The sequence below is a fragment of the Gossypium hirsutum genome, chromosome A05 (assembly GCF_007990345.1).
Source record: "Gossypium hirsutum isolate 1008001.06 chromosome A05, Gossypium_hirsutum_v2.1, whole genome shotgun sequence".
Classification (NCBI taxonomy): Eukaryota; Viridiplantae; Streptophyta; class Magnoliopsida; order Malvales; family Malvaceae; genus Gossypium; species Gossypium hirsutum.
The window spans coordinates 9,164,891-9,179,759 of record NC_053428.1 but is presented as its reverse complement, the minus strand read 5'-3'; the positions used below and the strand labels follow the sequence as shown (position 1 = coordinate 9,179,759).

The following is a 14,869-nucleotide window of genomic DNA, read 5'->3' as shown; positions in this document are numbered from 1 at the left end:
TATTGATTATGACAAGCTATCTACTGAGTTCGTAGTGTTGTTTGAGAATGATGGTACAAGCAGTTGAGTTGATGTGATATCATGTTGTCTTTGGTGTAATGCAATTTTATGATTAGACTAAATTTGATTAGAAATATGTTTAAAATTAAAACACCAAACAAATCCAATATAATAATTTTTATATTTTATCATCATTTTAAAATTAACCGTTAATGTCACAAATAAAATGTAAAATTATAAAAAAAACTAAATTACACAATGTGCAAATGTTGATGATTACTTTTTTTTTTGAATCAATACTAAATTGATATGATTATAAACATTGAGGGTTAAAGTTGTTATTATGTTAATTTTAAAAGTTTTCGCGTTTTTTTTCCATTAGTAATTTAACGGGTGGTGAGCAAAAAGGAAAACTTTGAATAATTGAGTGACCAAAAGAGAAAAAACCGACTAGGTGAATAATTATTTTGTAATTTTTTATAGTTGAGTGACGAAAAAAAAACTAATAGTTTAGTTACTACCAATAGTTTACCCTTATTTTTTTTCCTCCAAGGATGTTGATTTGATGCAATGTCATCCTGGTCCCGATGTAACCTAATTCTATGAAAATTAAATTTATATTATTTAAAATTCTTATTTTTTAGAACAAAATTCAAGCTTTGTTAAATACATTATTAGTGAGGTGAATGGAGTAGCAGATAAAATTGCTAAATTGACATATGGTGATTCCTTGAATTTGGTTATTATTGATGATATATGACGAGCCATTTACTGAGTTGATAGTGTTGAGAAGGTTAAAGAAAATACATCTCGCTCGTGCATGGTTTTTATTTATTTTGTTAAAATATGTATATTATATATCTGGTTAAAATATATTGTAGGTCTTTATACTTCTCATAAAATTTGGAATTTAATCTTTGTATTTTTATTTTTAAGAATTTAATTTCTCTACTTTTTAAATTTCAAAATTTAAGTCAAAATATTAACATTGTTAATTTTTTTTGTTAAATTTGTTAGTGTGACATTTTGATGTATAAAAAAGAAAACTCATTTACTAGTAACTAGAAAATGATGTTGTAATGAATTTAAATTTAACAAAATAATTATAATAATGTTAACAGTTGAACATATATTTTAAAATCTAAAAAGTAAATAGATTAAATTTATAAAAATAAAAACATAAGGACTAAATTTTAAACTTACCAAAAGCACAAGACTTGTGGTAGATTTTAACCAATGTGTGTAACTGTCGTAATGCAATTTGATCTTATCTACAAAAACTGAAAATCAAATATTTGATTTGACATTGTTTTGGGAATGTTTGAAAATACTAGAAATCAGTATACTCAGACCTAATTTAAAGTCCGAAAGGTGATTGATTTTTGCAATATTTGGTTGATGTTAAAATAGTGGAAAATCGGTTTCTATCTGCACGTTCCAGCTAATTTGATCCGATCCGGATAAAATGACCGACGTTAAATAAGGATGAATCGGTTTTTTATAAATCAAATTTTATCTCCTCTCTCAAAATTTTAATATTTTTTCAGTAAATAACTTCGAGTTGATATTAGACACATATTTAATTTATTTTTAATTATATCTATAGTATTATTTAAGTTTTTTATTATGAATTAAATTGTGAATATTTTCTTTTATAATTAAAATAAATTATATTATAGTATTATTAAATTTTAGTACTTCCCTAATATTTATACAGGTAGCGTCATTCTACATGGCTCTACCAAAAAAAATATGCTGACGTGGCATGTTAGTGGCACCAAATGATTTGGCTCCATCAACTTTTACTATAAATTTCAAGTCATTTTCATGTTTAGTTAAAAAATAAATTATTTTAATAATTAATTAAATTTTTTAAGTTTTTTTTATAAAAAAGCTGAAAAATCAAGGTAGTATACATGGTTTTACTATGGTTAGTTTTTTTTTTCTTTTGCTGTTTTCTTTTCTTCATTTTTCTAGGAAGATTGTTTTTCTCCCTTTTCAACGTTTTCTTTTCTTCATTATCCTAGGAAGATTGTGTTTCCCTCTTTTCAATAAGTGTGGCTCACTTTTAATTCTAAAAAAAAAAAAACTTATGTTTTAAAGGTGTGGTTTCTACATATATATATATATAATAGAATTTTTAATATTAATATTAAAATAGCGAGCTTCTAACACATGATTAATATGAATTTAAAGTTTTTTTTTGTAACTCTCAGTTTTTTCGTAATGACTCTGTTCTATACCTCATTTCATATAAAACTTTAAAGTGGTTCTAATTTATTATATTTCATTTAGATTTTAATTCTATTTTTATATTGTCATTGACATGATATAAGAAATGTTGATTTTAAGATATCTTTTTCTATTTTTATATATGTATATGGGAAGTTCAAAAATCATCGTTTATTAATAACACTTCACGTACTGTAATGCAGGCGATAGGCACAAATTTTAAAATTGACTGAACCCTCGACCGGTTAAGCTAGGCCAAATTATTACGATGAAGCGAACGAGTCTAGTCGGCTTGTAAACCTCGTACTGCGTATAAATAAGTTGCAAGCATTGGTACTTGGAAGGCCAATCAGCCAGCCCCGATGGATATCTACATTTCTATTGCCACTATGTTTTCCGTCTTTGCTTTATGGAGCTTCATTGTCTATCTCTTTGATGTTCTGTGGTTCAATGGAGAGAATCGTCGATTGATTCTCCGAAGGCAAGGGATCGAAGGTCCCTTACCCGTCTTCCTTTTGGGTAACGTTCCTGAAATGAAGCGGATGCTTTCCTCTGCGGAAAAACTGCAGGCGGAGGACCCCTTGTCCTCACATCATCGTTTGATGCATCTGTTCCCTTATTTTATGCAGTGGACTAAACAATTCGGTAATAGAAACCTGAAACCACCTTCGTATTTTTCACAATGAATAAGAGGGAGGGGTTATTTGAATCCTATTTCTTCTACTATGCAATGAATTATCCGCTTAGTAAACAAGATTCTGTAATTTGCATCACACAGGTCAGTCGTTCTTGTTTGCACTTGGGAGGTCGCAGTTCATGTATGTAGCTGACACTTATCTCGTCAGAGAAATCAACTGTTTCACGTCGTTGGATATGGGGAAACCTGATTACCTACAAAAAGATCGAGGAGCTTTGCTGGGGAAGGGCCTTATCACCACAAATGGCTCAGTTTGGTACCATCAGAGAAAAACTATTGCCCCCTATCTTTTTATGGACAAGGTCAAGGTACATGTTAATTAAAGTTCAACGGTTTCGTTTTTTTTGTTTTTTGTTTATACAAAGATATTATCCACTCATTGTATGTAGGATAGGGTAGAGCTAATGGTGGAGTCCGTTGGGGGAATTGGTGAAATCATGGGGGAATCTAATTGAAGCTAATGGTGGAACTGCAGACATAAGAGTCGATGACTATGTAAGAAGATTCACTTCTTATGTCATTTCGAATGTGGTGTTCGGAGATGAGTGGCAAATGGGCATGGAAATATTTCCAAAATTTCCAGATCTCATCAATGACATGAGCACACCAACAATACTTAGCGGCATCCCTTTCTACAGGTTTTTTTTTTCCTGTATCAATTGGAATTTGAGTGACAAAATATCATTTCTAATGGGCAAACCGATTCATTATCCCCCAACATATTAGATATCTTCCCACTAAAAAGAATAGAGAGATTTGGAGGCTTGAGAAGGAGATTCATTCGAAGATTATGGAGATAGTAAAGAAGCACAATGAGACCACTTCTAAAGACTTGTTGCAAGTTATGATTGAAGGTTCAAAAGGTGATATTGGGCCATCTATAACAATTAACAGCTGATCAGTTCATAGTCGACAACTGCAAGGACATCTGCATCCCTGCCTCCGAGGTTACTGCAGTTTCCGCAATATGGGGTCTAATGTTATTGGCTTCACATCCCGAATGGCAAACCCGTATTCGTGGTGAGGTTTCAGAACTATGTAAGGGTGGGGTGCTGAGTTTCGATGTGCTTCACAAGATGAAAGCGGTACGTAATCATGCCTGTCAATTCCCATGAGAAATTCTGAATTCAAACCCAAAATTTCTCTCTCTTTATTGCAGTTAAAAATGGTGGTTCTTGAGGTGCTACGACTTTATCCAGCAACAGCATTTGTTTCGAGGCAAGCCTTGACAAATCTGAAATTGGGTGACGTTGAAATCCCAAAAGGGGTTAATATTTGGTTATGGATGCTAGAACTGCACACCAACCCTAACTTCTGGGGAGCTGATTCAGAAAAGTTCAATCCCGAGAGGTTTGCTGATGGTATTTCAAAAGCATGCAAAAGTAATCAAGCTCACATTCCTTTCGGTTTAGGGGCACGAGTGTGTCCTGGACAGAGTCTTGCTATGACTCAACTTCAGGTGTTGTTTGCAATCATACTGTCCAACTTCAACCTCACCATGTCTCCAACCTATCGCCACTCCCCTCAATACGCTTTGCTGATTGAGCCTGAATTTGGTGTGAATCTCCTTATCCGAAAGATATGAGCACGCTCCTTGTTCCTATCAATGATGTTGACAATAAACTACCCTACCACAATTAGGAAAGAAAAAAAAGAGGATTTTACTTCCTTTTTAAGAGATTTCATACTGTCATGAAACAATTTGCTTTCTTGAGCAAGTCTGCAAATTTTCGGATTTTAACTCAAAAAATTTAATTAATTACAAAAATAATTTGCTACTTTTTTTAATATGTATGTAAATCACCTAAAATGAATAATATGTCAACTAATTATTGGTTGTTAGAATAAAAAAATCAATCTTTTAGGTATAGTCAACTTAGTTTGTGCCAACAGTATAAATACTAAAAAAAATCAATATTTCTAAATATTTCAAGCGCCTAAACATAAATAATAATGGTGGAGTCATAGAGAATAGCGTCACCCATTTAATGTGTCAAAGATTTTTTTAAAAGTGATTGATTTTTTTAATTTAAAACTAAAATTAATATTTTATTTGGTGAAATCATAAAAAATGGCATCACCGTTATTAGAATTTTTTTAATACAAAACAATGGGCTCGTTGGTTCAACCTACCGCTCTCAATACTCTCACCCCAAAAAGTGATAAATATGAAATTAAATCATTTCTTTAAAAAAACACTAAAAATGAAGTAGCAACTAAAAGAACGAAAGAAGCAAGTTATCTAAAGAATGGAGCTAATTAAAGAAATTGAAAATGATCTTAAAACTTGCAAATTCTAAAGATGTTAAGATTTGTGCAGTGGCGTATCTAAAGGGGCTGGTAGGGGCCCTGACCCCCCTAAATTTGAAAAGTGATCATTTAGACCCTTTAGAAATTTTAAAATTTTAAATTAGTAAAAGTAAAATTGCACTTTGCTCCCCTAAAAATGATAAAAAATTGATTTAATCTTTTAAAAATTATAAAGATATATGTTATTAAAATTTTAAATTTAATTTCGACAAAATTTTTTGACTTCACCCCTGAATCTATTCTAGTCTGTATATAAGAGTAAGCTCTGTAAAATGAGTTTTTTTTTTCTTTAGAGGATTTGATTTTGTGCTTGTGTCAAGGTTGTTTCTTTGATTTTGTACTAGCTATTTTATTTTTTATTTTTTACTTTTTGAGTTTTGTAGTATTGTTTGTGACAATGGAGGAAGAATAGGGTCGAAGAAGAAGCTTCCAAAGACTAATACATTGCCAAGTCGGCCAACATAATTTTACTTTTAAATTAAAAAAAAATTCTATAGTAATGGCGACATTGACTATAATTCTACTAAATAAAATATCAATTTTATTTTTAAATTATAAAAAAAATTGACATGTTAAGTGGTGGCGCCATTTTCTATGGCTCCACCACTATTATTTATTTTTAGGCCTTTGAAATATTTAAAAATACTGATATTTATATAGATGACTATAAATAGGTTGACTCTACTTAAAATTTAAATTTTTTTTATTATAACAGTCAATGATTGGCTGACATAACAAGTTGGTGATGCTAATCTCTTTGGTTCCACTAACTTTTACTATATATTTTAGGTTATTTACATACATAATAAAAAAAAGTAAATCATTTTTGTAATTAATTAAAATTTTCGAGTTATTTTTGTAAAAAATCGAATATTTCTGAATTTAAGTAGTTTATCTTACTGATCTTATAATCATATCATTGAGTAATTTTCGGAACGAATAAAAATATTATTTGTTATTAGGTATTACTTTATTAATTTAAATAAGAATTTGAATTTTGTATATAAAAGATGTTAGTTAAAATAGTTTATTTGTTATTTAATAATGAATAAGAAGAGTTAAATTTATTTAAATAATTATAAAAAAAAATCATTATTAATCTTTCAAAGTTATACTAGTATAATTTTAAATGTTAATGCAAATCTCTCATTTATATAAGCAATTTAATTGAAGCTCAATTACACATTTTAATTTTTAGTTGCTATTTACTATTATAATTTATCATCGAAAATTTTCATGATAATTAAATATTCTCACATTTATTATATAAGTGAAAGAAAATATTTTATAATGAAATAGGTGGAGTGATACCAAACATATATTTTAATATTATTAAACATGTGTTTAATTTTTAAATTATTATTTATTTTATTTAAATATTATAAATAGATATATATTTTTTAAAAATATATAAAAAATTTTAGATGATGATTTAAAAATTAAATTATTACATCAAAAAAGGAAATTAAATTATACGTAGAAAATTTTGGAGAGCATTGGAGCTGGGCCAATTAAGGAGACGAACTCAACTCAGTGTGACCAAGCCCATAAAATATCCACTACCAACCCATCCCATCTCTATGCCTGACCGATGATCCAACGGCCACGGTAAAACCTACAAATCATGGTCAAAGAAATCCGATCTCCTCATTTACACCTTTAGAGACCACTAAAGCAAAGAGAGTGGGAGGGATAGTTGGAATCAGAAGAAGAGAACAGGAAAAGGACGATGAAGAGGTGGTTCGATCCATGGCCGGTTTTCTTCAAGAGAGAGTTCAACCGGACGTGGCCCTTTCTTGTTGGTTTCGCTGTAACTGGAACTATCATCACCAAGTTCTCCCTCGGTCTCACTGGTAACTTCTCTTCCTTTCCTTTCCATCTCTACCATACGTTATTTTATACGCCCTTATATTCCTATAATCATACTGGTCGTCTTTTTTTGTTAATCGCCTTTTTTTTTATGCAGAGGAAGATGCGAAGAATTCGCCTTTCGCTCAGAAGCACAAGAGGTAAAGAAACCCTAGATCGCGATTTCTTATTTTTCATTTTTTTTTCTTTAAATTTGATTAAACGAAGGGTTAAATTATTCTTTGCTTCCTTGAAAGAAAACAGAGAGTCAATTTTAAACTGACATAATTTTGTTAACTACAATATTTTTCATATTTGCCGTCATTTCTCTAAGAGAATATCTGGTTTGCTATTTGAGAATGCTCAATGGTCAAATATATAAAAAAAAGTTTTGGCTCTGAACTTCAATCAATCGAATTTGCAATGAGGTATCTGCACTAAATATAATGTGTAACTCTGTAATTGTAGCCGTTCTATTTTTCCGTGATACATTCGACCCCAAAGGTCTAACACTGTGCACAACGTGTTAGCTTGTTAGGTTGAAGTTACATACTACACATTCTTTTAGTATAAATACCAAATTGCATATTAGGTTATAGTTTAAGGGCCAAACATGACATTAACTCGTTTCAGCATGATATATGTTTGCAAATATTGTCTCAGCAGGTGATAAGCTCTTATAATTTGAGTAGTGCTGCTGATGGATGACATTTCTATTTGTTTCGCTTGGCATGCAGGTGATCCCAATTGAATTCAAATGCTCATCTGGTTTGAGGCTTTTGGTTGTTTCCACTCTTTTCTTTTTTTCAATTAACTACAAAAATAACATAGGACATCATCAGTTGTGAGTATTCTACTCTAGTTATGAATTGTTATTCTTGTATTGCCATTAAGGTTTTTTTGCCTTTGAACAATGTTAAAACACCTTTTCAACCGTCTTCAGGCCTGGTATCCTTTGACATTGGATGATCATTTTGAGAATAATAATAAACATGACAATTTATGCCACTGTTTGCCAATTTATTTGTCATGAACTTGTGACGGATAAGGATGCAGAACTTGCGTATCTTTGTTCCTAGTTTTATGAGGCCATCGACCTATACATTTTTTCAAGTTTTATACTTTTAATTTATTCCAACGGAGACACATCCAGTGGACTCATAGATGCTAAAGTTTTACATTTGGAACATACAATGTCCGAGACATAACAGCAACTGCGAGTTTGTGCCCCAAACCCCCAACTGTCAGTGGTTTACCGCTAAACAGAATGCAATGGTGGATAAGTGAGCGGTTGTCTCGTTGGCAAGAAAATGTAAGAACAATAATGTGCTATCAATACCACAGCACATTAAGGCATGCTTGATAAGGCAGAAAGAAATTTGGAAATATAAAAAATTAGAGGAGAAATGTAGACCGATAAAAAGTATTTTTTATTCATGTGCTTGATAGAAAGATAGGACAATGGCAATAATTTATGTATTACAAGTAAAACTGAATTAAAATAAAGTCTTGCCCACAGTCTTGCTATACTCTTAAGAAACTATAATAAAAAACTTGAATATGATATTTGTATTAACAAGGTATATAGAGTAAAAAGTTAATATTAAAATATTCTCTAAGCAAAATTTTCATAACTGGACCAATGGTCAAATCGATCAGATCATTGACTGTATGGTTTGATTAAATAAATCATTAACTAATTATTAAAAAAAAGTAAAAAATCGATTCAATTGTTTTTTAATTTGGTTTGTTTCGAGTTGCAAGTCTAATTGTTTTGATGCATATCTCTGAAATAATATTCGGTCAATACGACCCGATTTAAACAATCATCACTCTTAAGTGTTTATACATTTTATACATTTGGAATTTAGTCTTACTTTTATTTTTAATAATTTAATCTCTCTACTTTTTGGATTTAATCCCTCCATGCATAATTTTTAAGCGAAAATTAACTGTGTTAACTATTTGATCTAATTAATAACATTATAACAATATAGAATGAAATTATGTTAGAAATTAAAGTATAAGGATTAAATTTTAAATTTAAGCAAATTAGAGGGACTAAAATGAAAATTAACCATTATTATATATATAAAAAAGGATGGTGAGTGTGTGCCATGTTTTCAGCGGTAGGCATGATATGTGGGGTTTTTTTTAATACAAAATTATTTAATATTATAAATTTGATTTAATTTCATAAAATTAATCTAAATAATTAATATTGTTGGTGCAGTTTAAACAACTACATTCCTTTCAGTTTAGGGTATCGGACACAGAGAGAAGTTCAATCTCGAAAGATTTGCCAATAGTATTTCAAAAGCATGCAAAAATAATTAAACCTACATTCCTTTCAATTTAAGGGTTCGAGTGTTTCCTAAGCAGAAGCTTGCTATGACTGAACTTTTGGTGTTGTTTGCAATCATACCATCTAACTTCAGCCCTGCCATCGCTCGAAGCTACCGTCACTCGCCGGAATACGCATTGTTGATCCTGCTTGAATTTGATGTACATCTCCTTATTCAAAAGATACGAGTAGTTATCAAGATAAACTACATCAATGGAATAAGTAAATTAATGGTACCTTAAATTTTCTTCCGTTACTTATCATTTCATCGTTATGTTACTATTGTATGCAATGCAATGTTACTTTTTTAGTTTGAATTACAAAAGTTCAAGTGTATAAGTAATCATCTTAATTCTTAAAAAAATTGCAAAGTCAGTTTGGACTGCGGAAACTTTTAATTTTCAATCATATTGTTGTAACCATTTTTTTGAAAAAACGGGAATCGACTTGGATTTGAAAACGAAAACGAAAAATGGGAGTTGCCACCAATCCTTTTGATGAGGTGTGATCGGGTCACCTTTAAATTAACCATTTTAATAAAAGTAAGATTTACTAAAATGATAATTTTGGGTCTACGAAAATCAGAAAATGAGTTCGGGAGTCGATTACGCACGAGGAAGGATTAGCACCCTCGATACGCCCAAAATTGGTACCTAGTTGATTAATTAATGTCTTAAGATCGAAAATTGAAAACTTTGAAGACTTTTGAAATACGATCCTTCTTTATGAAAATGCTCTAGTGTTAAAGACCTTCTCGTCTCAAAATATAAAATGTCACATCCAGTGAGTTAGGACACGACATCTTGAATTTTCGAGAGCGAGCTTGCCTTTTATTTAAAATTAACGTGTTTTAAAAGATATTCGGTTAGTTAGGGTGAACGAGAAAAATCGAAACCCAGTGAGTTAGGGTACGTTTCCTCGAATTTCCGAACACCAAATATCGCCTTTATTCGCGAAAAATCTTATTTCGAAGTAACAAAATGCCATACCCGGTAAGTTAGGGCACCACACCTCGCATCCCCGAAAATATGCATTTTTAAAATTCGTATTGTGATTTAAAAGAATATTTCGTGATTTAGGTTAAAAGAGAAAAATCGAAACCCAATAAGTTAGGGCACGATTTTCTCGAATTTCTAAATACAGAATATCACTTTTATGAAATGATTATTTTAAGGTATCAAAAAAACATGATGTGATTTAGTAGAATATGAAAGCAAATTATGGTATTAACACGTATAATAATATGATGATAGTGTCAAAACAATAACATGAACAGTTATAAAAAGATGAAACAATAACGAGGCTAAGTATCATAAAAATGTAAACACGTACGTGGGGAAAATGGAATAATCGAACACGCAAGCAAATAAATAAATAAATAGATATAAAAAATGGAAAAAATAAAATGACAATGATAATGATAGTAATGATATAAAAGTATATACATATATGGGTTAAGGTATATACGTAACAATAGAGGTTATAAGAAATATATGAAAGAAATATATATATATGATAATAATAGTACAATATTAAAAGATGCATATGCGTAGTATAAAAATGCGTACGTAATATAATGAAAATTACATAGTGTATATACATATTAGTAATAATAATGGTAATAATAATAATAAAACACTACATAAATATATATTGAAAATAGATATATAATAATATTTAAAAGCATATACATAATATATACATAACATACGAAACAAAATATACACATAATATATTAAAACATATACATGATAAAACATAATATGATATTTACAATATATAGAACTATAATAAAATGATATACACGATATAATATTAATATACATATGCACAATATGGAGTATATAAATATATATTAATATGACACAAATGTATTAACAAAACAATAATATCATAAACCAATAATAATATATAAATGTATTCGTATATATATGTTAAAGATATACAATAAAACATATATTAATATTAATAATAAATATAATAGGGGTAAAAAAATGGATATAATGATGATAAATATATGACACGGTATTAATGTGTGTATAATATAGTAAAGTATTTTAATGCACATACGCATAATATACATTAGGAATAACAATAATATAAATAAATAAACTATAAATATATGCATGAAATATTTATATAAATTTTTTTTAAATAATAGTGTAAATATGCTAATAATAACGAGAATAATGAGTAAAATGATAAATAATATTAAAAATAAAAATAATAAAATCCGCATTAAATATGGGAAAGGACTAAATTCGAAACAAGAGTAAAGTTCCTGAGCCAAATTTAAAAATAAAAGTCGGAGGATGGACCCATTCAAAAGGTGCGAAAATCATGGGGGATTAAAAAGGGAAATATCCCATTCTTCAAAACGCTGTGCTTCGTACGGGATCAAAATGGAACAAATATGAAACTTTGTGGGCGAAATTAAAAGGCAAGAAAAACGAATGGGACCTCATTGAAACCGGCCTCAAAAGCGGAGGGACTGAGGGCGCAAATAGACCCTCAGTCCAAAAACACGCGGATCCTTAGTGGAGCGGGTCTGGTCTTCGGGTCGGCGCCTAAACGGCGTCGTTTTGGTGCTGTGAGTTTAGGCCCAAAACGGCGTCGTATTGGGTCACTATATAAACCCAAAATTTCTTAAAAAAATCAGTTTTCTCCTCTTCTAAAAAAAAAAGAAACCCACTCTCTCCAATTCTCTCTCAGCCCCAAGCCTCCACTGCCGGACCGGTCGTCGTCCTCCGTGCCGTCCGCCGCTCCGGCCACCGTCGCCCGAGGGTAAATTTTCTTTCTTTTTTTTTCTATTTTATATTTGTTTAGTATATGTATGTTATTTTTAATAAAATAGGAGTGATATGTGATAACAATATTCGAAAAAAGTAAAGAAAAAAAGGTAAAATAAAAATGGTAAATAGACCTTTAGATCGGCCTTTGATACTCCTTGCTGCTGATTCGTGTTTGTGTTACAAAGCCTTTTTGATTGTTAATTTTCTTGATATATTTCGAATGGAATGAAAATTAAGAGCCTAAAATCCAACCCTTACACCCGATCCCCATTGTGGCTTTTATAGCCCATTTTTCAAGATCTTCTTCTCTGCGCACTGCTCTTTCCCTTTTAATGCTGCAGGTGCAAGTGGGGCGGTGGTGTAATACCCTGAAAATTTTTACAGTAAGATATTTTCCTTGATATAGTAAAATAAGGAAATAAAGTGACAATAAGGGAAATTTTGAGTTATGTCAATATTGAGAAGTATATTATGATATATTAATTCAAGAAAGGACTAAATTGTAAAAGTGAGAAAAGTTTTGTTGCACAAGAGTAAATATTCATAATTTGAGGGGTTAAAGTGTAAATATGAAAAAGTTGAAGGACCAATAGTGTAAATAATTTAAGAGTGGAATGATCTAGAAACTAAGGAAAATGGATGAATTAGGACCAAATTGAATAGATGAAGAACTATGAGGGACTAAATTGCAATTTTACCAAATTAAATGATGACTCAAGGATGGAATTTTAAAAGATAATGAAGGGCAAAATGGTCAATTGGAAGAGAGAGAAATCTAGAAAGTAATAATGATGCTAGAGATATTTTGATATTTTATAATTATTTAATTAGATAAATATTATTTTATTAATACTTTAATAAGATATTTATTATTATTTTATTAGTATATAAAGAAAGAAAGATGAGAAATTCTCATTCATATTTTCCCATGCACTAACGTGAGAGAAAGAGAGGAAGAAAGAAAGTTTTGCTTTCTTTACAATTTGGTCATTTTACCAAAAATTCACCATTTTCACCCAAAAATCAAATGAATTTCCATAGCTACCAAGAGACAAAAATGTTAAGGAGAGCATGGGGAGTTAGAATATCAAGTTGGATTCAAGAAATAGAAGCTGGAGGAGAGAGAAAATCAAGTTAAAGATTAGTATCAATAGAACAAGGTAAGTATATCAAGATTTCAATATGTTTTTAAGTTTGTTATTATTGACAAAGCATGGAAATAATGTTATAGTAGAGTTTTCTTACATAAGGTCCTATGTTTTTGATATGTTAGTGAAGAGAAAATAAGAGAAAGTGATGAGAAATGGTGTAGAAAAAGAAAATAAATGTGTTATAACATGGTAATTAATAGCTTGCACAAAAACAGTTTGGACAGCAGTAGTAGACTAACTTTGAAAAATCACCATAAATTGTAGAAATCGAATTAGAAGATGAAAAAAATATGGAATTAAAGCTTATTTAGTATAGTTTCTCATAGAATAAATAGTGTAAGCAATGGATTTTTAAATTTTTAGATATAATGAATTTTGTGAGACAAGGTCAGAATGAATTCGGGTTCCCCTGTTCTGACTTTGAAAAATCATAAATTGAATAAAAATAATTAGGGGCTTAAATTTATATTTCTAAAATCCTGAATGAGTCTATTTTTAATAGAAATAAACAAGAACATCATTTGAATCCTGTATGAGGAGATAATTAATTTTTGGTGAAGAGGGGTCAGAACTGTCAGACAGCAGAACAGGGGTAACTTTAAAGAATAAATTGTACTTATTGGCTAAACCAAAAATTCTGAAATTTTTATGGTAAGAATATATATGAGTCTAGATTCATGGAAAATTATCGGATACTAATTTGGTATTCTATAGATCCAGATATAAATAATTTAGTGACTATGATGCAGATAGACAGCTTGAATATTCATAAAAGTAAATAATAAAAATTATGGATAATGTTACTTACAAGTGTGTTATCTACATTAAGGATGTGGAATGGAGAGGAGGAGGAGGAAAAATATGTATGGATATTCATCTAGCATGGCTAATTTGCATATTTTAGGCTCAGGGACTAAATTGAATAAAAGTAAAACTTTATGGGCAATTTTGTAAACATGTCAAAAATGACAAAATTGCATGAAATGAATTATTTTATTATTTAAATTACAAAATTGAATGAAATTATTAATTTAGTTCAAGATTGGGGGAAAACATGTTTTAGGGATTAAATTGAAAAGTGTTGAAATTGTGAAAAATTCTGTTATTTTATAGAATTCATGGATTGTTATCAATATCTATGAGAATAATAGCTGGAAATAAGGATTAAATTGCAAGAATTTTATTTTCCTGACCCTAAGGATGAAATCATCATTAATTAAAAGTTTAGGGGCAAAATGGTAATTTTTCCTAGAGCATTAATTAAATGCATTAGAATATGAAATGAATGAAAATGATGATCAAATTTATTTATAAAGATTCGGACGACTCAAATATGAGACTTGATCGTGGAAAGAAAAGATATCAGATTAATGAAATTATAAACACAAACAAGCAATGAGGTAAGTTCGTGTAACTTGAATTATATTCTTAAATGCTTGAGATTGTATGTTATTTATGTGAATATGATTTGAATGTTCATTGTATGAAAATTTAT

At 29.9% G+C, this 14,869-nt stretch overlaps 1 protein-coding gene and 1 pseudogene across 1 annotated transcript; both read left to right on the top strand.

Annotated features, from left to right (window-relative positions):
• The first annotated feature begins 2,430 nt into the window (after nucleotides 1–2,430).
• LOC107959091 (cytochrome P450 714C2-like) lies at nucleotides 2,431–4,797 on the top strand (annotated as a pseudogene).
• Nucleotides 4,798–6,748: 1,951 nt separating this feature from the next.
• LOC107959092 (uncharacterized) lies at nucleotides 6,749–7,252 on the top strand. Its single transcript, XM_016895067.2, has 2 exons — nucleotides 6,749–7,092; nucleotides 7,206–7,252. The coding sequence occupies exons 1-2, from the start codon at nucleotides 6,969–6,971 to the stop codon at nucleotides 7,250–7,252; spliced, it is 171 nt and encodes a 56-aa protein (XP_016750556.1). The 5' UTR covers nucleotides 6,749–6,968.
• The last annotated feature ends 7,617 nt before the right edge of the window (nucleotides 7,253–14,869 follow it).